The sequence below is a fragment of the Capra hircus genome, chromosome 3, assembly GCF_001704415.2.
Source record: "Capra hircus breed San Clemente chromosome 3, ASM170441v1, whole genome shotgun sequence".
Taxonomy (NCBI): Eukaryota; Metazoa; Chordata; class Mammalia; order Artiodactyla; family Bovidae; genus Capra; species Capra hircus.
Window position 1 is genome coordinate 98791027 of NC_030810.1, and position 6025 is coordinate 98797051.

Genomic DNA, 6025 nt, shown 5'->3' on the forward strand with positions numbered 1-6025 from the left:
TGGAGTGGGTTGCCATTTCCTGCTCCAGTGCATGAAAGTGAAAAGTGAAACTGAAGTCACTTAGTCGTGTCTGACTCTTCGCAATCCCATGGACTGCAGCCTACCAGGCTCCTCCATCCATGGGAGTTTCCAGGCAAGAGTACTGGAGTGGGGTGCCATTGCCTTCTCCGAACTCTCTCTACTCTCCACCAAAAAAATAGATAGCTGAGAGCCTAGGTTGGTCACTGTTCACCCCTGCCATCAGTATCTGCCACCAATTCTGTCTGGCCAGGCTCCAAACTACAGTTTGGAAGAAAGCTTTCAGATGTCATTTTGTTTACCCTCTCCTAAAAATGACAATCCCACTTAATTTAAGATACCACATTTCATCACTCATCCAAATGTTTAGCAAATATCACTGTCATTAAATGCAATGGGCATATCCTTTGGCCCCATGGACTTCTGACCCTATAATGTAGGGCATCTCTAGCATGGGCTCTTGCCCTGATCTGAGGGCAGTGATGAGTAAACCCCACAACTCTAAAGATGTTCAAGCTGGAGGAACATAGCCAAGGTGGAGGTTTTGACCAGAGTCTTTCAGAGATTACCAGCTTGTACCACAGGTTTGCACTGGACAAATGACCTAGTTTGCACACATCACCCCCATCAGTTCAATCCCATGTCCATTAGTCATCGCCATTGCTAGGGGCATTGTATACTATCATGTTTAATGGTATTTTTTTTTCTGACAGATGAAATTTTAGCTCTATTAAAGCAGCCACATGTTACAGACCCTAAACCCTTTTCACTCTGTGGGACAGTAAAACCATCTTCATGGATTTTTCTCACCCTGTCACATGATTTCTCCCCAAAGCACTCTCCCCATTCTTTGGATTTAAAAGAGTGATAATAAATAAATATAAATATATATGTACATATATATATCACTCTCAATTTGAAAAGCTATTAAGAAAGGTTTCCAGATTTCAACCTAGAGAAGAGAAAACATAAATGAAGAGCACAGGAGTCAAAGAACTGTACAGCTCCAATCACAGGCAATGAGTCCCAAAGGGGTGGCAAAAAGAACCTAACAGAAAGAACTGCTGCTAGCTATCTGATCTTGGACAATTTATTTAAACTCTCAGAGCCTCAGTTTTCTCATGTGATAGAATCAAATCAGTTAAACATTTATCAAGCTTTCATTATGTGCTGGGCTCTGTAACATGCATTGAGTAGGTCTGGAAGTATCAAATTGAATGAAAAAAATGTCAAAGGTCAGCAACAAAGCAGATATTCAAAAAATATGTTTCCTTCCACTTCCCTTTCAACATACGATCATTGTATACCCCAACACAGTCACAAGTTAAGGTGACTACAAGCAATTTCATACATTGGAAAAAATTTGGCGGGGGGAGGGCAGACACCAACGGATTAGAGTATTTATTCAGCATTACGCCTCATGAATCTCAGTTCAGCTTGTGGTCTTGACTTAAATCCATGAAATCATGAGTTTCTATTTATGATCAACAATGATTTCTTATTTGATACGTAGTTCAAGGCTTATACAGACGCTGCCTCTTTTATCCTTTCAGGCAGCTTGTGAAGTGAATGAGAACCCATTTTACAGATGAGAAAGCCAATGAAAGCAGATTCTTTTATGCCTCTTTTGTTCCCTAGTACTAGTACTAGTCTGCACTGAGGAAACACTCAAAAGATACTGCTTACCCACTGACCGTTTCAGCCACCCATGAAGGGAAGGTACCCCGAGAGTTAGTTTAAAAAAAAAAAAAAAAAGATGGATTGCATTGTAGCCGCTCAGCTTTGCCTTCTCCTTCCTGTAGGTAGGTGAATCATGGGAGACTGGAGTTTCCTGGGGAACATCTTGGAGGAGGTGAATGAGCACTCCACGGTCATCGGCCGCGTATGGCTCACGGTGCTTTTCATCTTTCGGATCCTTATCCTCGGTACTGCTGCAGAGTTCGTGTGGGGGGATGAGCAGTCCGACTTCGTGTGCAACACCCAGCAGCCAGGTTGCGAGAACGTCTGCTACGATGAGGCCTTCCCCATCTCCCACATCCGTCTCTGGGTCCTGCAGATCATCTTCGTCTCCACGCCGTCGCTGGTGTACGTGGGGCACGCGGTGCACCACGTCCGCATGGAGGAGAAGCGCAAGGAGCGCGAGGCGGAGGAGCTGAGCCAGCAGTCGCCGGGCAACGGCGGCGAGAGGGCGCCCCTAGCGGCGGACCAGGGCAGCGTCAAGAAGAGCAGCAGCAGCAGCAAGGGCACCAAGAAGTTCCGGCTGGAGGGGACCCTGCTGAGGACCTACGTCTGCCACATCATCTTCAAGACCCTCTTTGAGGTGGGCTTCATCGTGGGCCACTACTTCCTGTACGGTTTCCGGATCCTGCCTCTCTACCGCTGCAGCCGGTGGCCCTGTCCCAACGTGGTGGACTGCTTTGTGTCACGACCCACCGAGAAAACCATCTTCATCCTCTTCATGCTGTCCGTGGCCTCCGTGTCCCTCTTCCTCAATATTCTGGAGATGAGCCACCTGGGCCTAAAGAAAATCCGATCCGCCTTCAAGAGGCCGGTGGAGCAGCCGCTGGGGGAGATTCCTGAGAAGTCCCTCCACTCCATTGCCGTCTCCTCCATCCAGAAGGCCAAGGGCTACCAGCTCCTCGAAGAAGAGAAAATCGTGTCCCATTATTTCCCTTTGACGGAGGTGGGGATGGTAGAGGCCAGCCCCCTTTCTGCCAAGCCTTTCAGTCAGTTCGAGGAGAAGGTGGGCCCGGGTCCCCTGGGAGACTTGTCCAGGGCCTACCAGGAGACCCTGCCTTCCTACGCTCAGGTGGGTGCCCAGGAGGGAGTCGAGGAGGGGCAGCCCATAGAGGCGGCCGCAGAACCAGAGGTGGGCGACAAGAGTCAGGAGGCAGAGAGAGTGAGCACAGAAGGCGAAGAGACCCTGGCCGTGCTGGAAGCAGAGAAAGTGGAGCCCCCCGAAGTGGAGAAGGAGGCTGAGAAAGAAGAGACGCCGCCTGAGAAGGTAGCAAAGCAAGAGCTGACGCCTGAGAAGACGCCTGAGAAGGCGCCTTCGCTATGTGCGGAGCTGCCAGGGGAAGACACCAGACCCCTGAGCAGGCTGAGCAAAGCCAGCAGCCGGGCCAGGTCAGACGATCTCACCGTGTGAAGCGGCGCCAAAGAGAGAAAGAACACGCCTGAGCTAACACAAGGCAAGATGAAACCTAAAGTTGCCGACACGATTTGAGTCTTCTCTCCCTCCCCTCACACCCACCCTGGTTGGACGGACCCCGTGATGGAACCGTGCAAGCAGTACAACCAGGAAACTGCCTTTCCCGTGTACAAAGGCTGCCCAGATAAACCCATTGTCCCATCAAAGTTCCCAGTCTCGTGACTGCCCTGGCCCTCTCCACAGCCACGGGCAATTCTGCTTTCATCCTCATTTCCCCACAGAAAGCCTTTCAATCAGAACTGATTGCCTCAGAGCTTTTTACCAGCCTTGCGGCAACTTTACAAACTCAGCTGAACTTTATCAATTCAGCACTTCCCTAGCAGACACCGTGTGGCATAAATCAGCAGCCCCAAACTTAACCGCCTACAAGATGCAGGCGCTTTAATTGGTGAAGTGGTTTAAATCGGGGAAGTGCACCTGTTCTAATGCCATGCGAGGGCTGGGGCTGTGAAATTTGGAGAAAAGAGGGCAGCTGCTCGGTTTCAGGCAGCGATTACCAGACAGTGTTACCTGGCCATCTGATTTTTCAAGAAAAGCCAGAAATCCAAACGTTCAGGTGAAGTTTTCCACATTTTTAACGTTGCCAACTAAATTTTAAATATGCCATGTGAGCCTCCCCCCAAAAAAATGTGCAAGCCAAATTTAACCTGCGGGGCACCAATTTGCAAGTTCAGCTTATACTTGTAAGCCCAGCTTTCCTATGGAATTGGTCATATTATTTATGGTCTCAACTCATTTCTGTGGCTTCCAAACCTCATTTTACCATTTTGGAGTGTTTAGTTTAAATCATCAGTCCAGGAGATGTCCAGAGTTCTCACTGGCCTTTCTTTTGGGTCACTGTAGCCCTGGGTTCTGATGCAATTACATCCCTTATATTAGTGGGAATTCTGCACTGGGCACCATCAGAAAAGGAGAACAAGACTCCATACCCTCCCCCTGAACTGCTGCTGCTGCTGCTGCTAAGTCGCTTCAGTCGTGTCCGAATCTGTGCAACCCCATAGACAGCAGCGCACCAGGCTCCCCTGTCCCTGGGGTTCTCCAGGCAAGAACACTGGAGTGGGTTGCCATTTCCTTCTCCAATGCATGAAAGTAAAAAGTGAAAGTGAAGTCGTTCAGTCATGTCCGACTCTTAGCGACCCCATGGACCGCAGCCTACCAGGCTCCACCGTCCATGGGATTTTCCAGGCAAGAGTACTGGAGTGGAGTGCCATTGCCTTCTCCGTCCCTGAACTGAAAAGGTTTTAAAAATCCTGGTTGCAGTTTTCTTCCCTAAAGCAGAAAAGGTCCCTTTCTTTCCTGTCCTCTTATAGGTGCAATACTCAGCCTGAAATCTACACCTCCTTTTGTCAGGGACTGGGAACAAACCTAGCTCTGGGCTAGATGATACCTCCTACTGGCTTGTCTTGAGGAGAATCAGCCCTCAGGCCTTGCTCAGGCACAAGATGTATACCAAAAGAGTCATCAGAGGGCCACCAGGGAGAGCCTCTTACAAACTGGGAACACAAACAGCCAGGGTCCCTGTCAAATCCCAGGTCAGACTTCATCCCTGGAAGGGACCTAGAGGCTGAAGGGAAAGATCTATCCTTTGTGCCCTCAACCAACACTCCGCATATCTAGAGGCCAATTAGAGGAAATCCTCAGGTATAACTACATATTTCTCACACACAGTAATTTTAACTAGAGCCAACCAGTTCCCAAAGCAGAGGGAGAAATTGATAACCAAGATGGTTCATCTAAACCAAAGCTATGCTTCATGGGTTGCAGTGCCAAGGCTAAGGTGGGAGGGATAGAAACCAAGCTGACATCACAGGGAACTGGACAGGAGAACCCCAGAGACCCAGAAAAACTGCCTTCATTGTATCCCCCCATCCAGCACCATCCCCCCCAAAAGCCAAATCCCTTGTGCTGACCTCTGGTTACCACCTTCCTTTTAAGATATTCATTCTAGATATGCCCTCCAGACCAAAGCCTCCTCAAAAACTATTCCTCCCCTGTGACAGTATTTCCACTCCTTGGTGCTCCAACCTAAAGCAAAATGGTCTAAAAATTAAATTCATTCTAATATCTGATTTTTTTAATAATTACTCCAGGGAAATTTTACATTTTAAAAGAGAAAGCCTAAAATGTATTTTGCCTAGGTTAACTCAAAGTGACAAACTTTCAGTGAAGCAATGTATCAGGCGGTGGACAGTTAACAGGTGCATTTATCTTGTGGACCTATGGTTTTCTGGCTACTGCCTGAATCTTCCTTCCCCTTTCCATCAACGCTATTCCAAACAGAACTTCTCCTGGATGGTGAAAGAAATGAAATCCCATGCCTGAGAACTGGACATCATCACACTCCCCTGCCCCCAATGGCTACACTATTTCTCCTACAGTTTTGCCCCTGAAGACCCATTTTAAGAAGATGTAAACTCAGAGCCTGAGAATAGCTCGATCACTACCAGAGTAAAGTATCTATCTCAACTAGGACCTAATCCAGAAAAGAAAAAAAATTTCATCCTCTTCTAAGTGAAAAGTGCTGGTGCTCTTTGGGACCAGCAGCAGATGTGTAGGTGAAGGCTGCTGGTCTCCTCGTCTTGTTGCTTTTTCAGTCGCTCCGTAGTGTCTGACTCTTTGCGACCCCATGGACTGCAGCACCCCAGGCTTCCCTGTCCTTCACCATCTCCCAGAGCTTGCTCAAACTCACGTCCATTGAGTCAGTGATGCCTTCCAACCATCTTGTCCTCTGTCACCCCTTCTCCTCCTGCCTTTAATCTCTCCCAGCATCAGGGTCTTTTCTTCTTATCTTGGCTG

General features: G+C 48.3%; 1 protein-coding gene across 1 annotated transcript; it reads left to right on the plus strand.

Annotated features, from left to right (window-relative positions):
* On the plus strand, positions 1832-3363 carry GJA8 (gap junction protein alpha 8). The gene has a single exon (XM_005677754.2). It carries the CDS (start codon positions 1832-1834, stop codon positions 3164-3166), a length of 1335 nt encoding a protein of 444 aa, XP_005677811.1. The 3' UTR covers positions 3167-3363.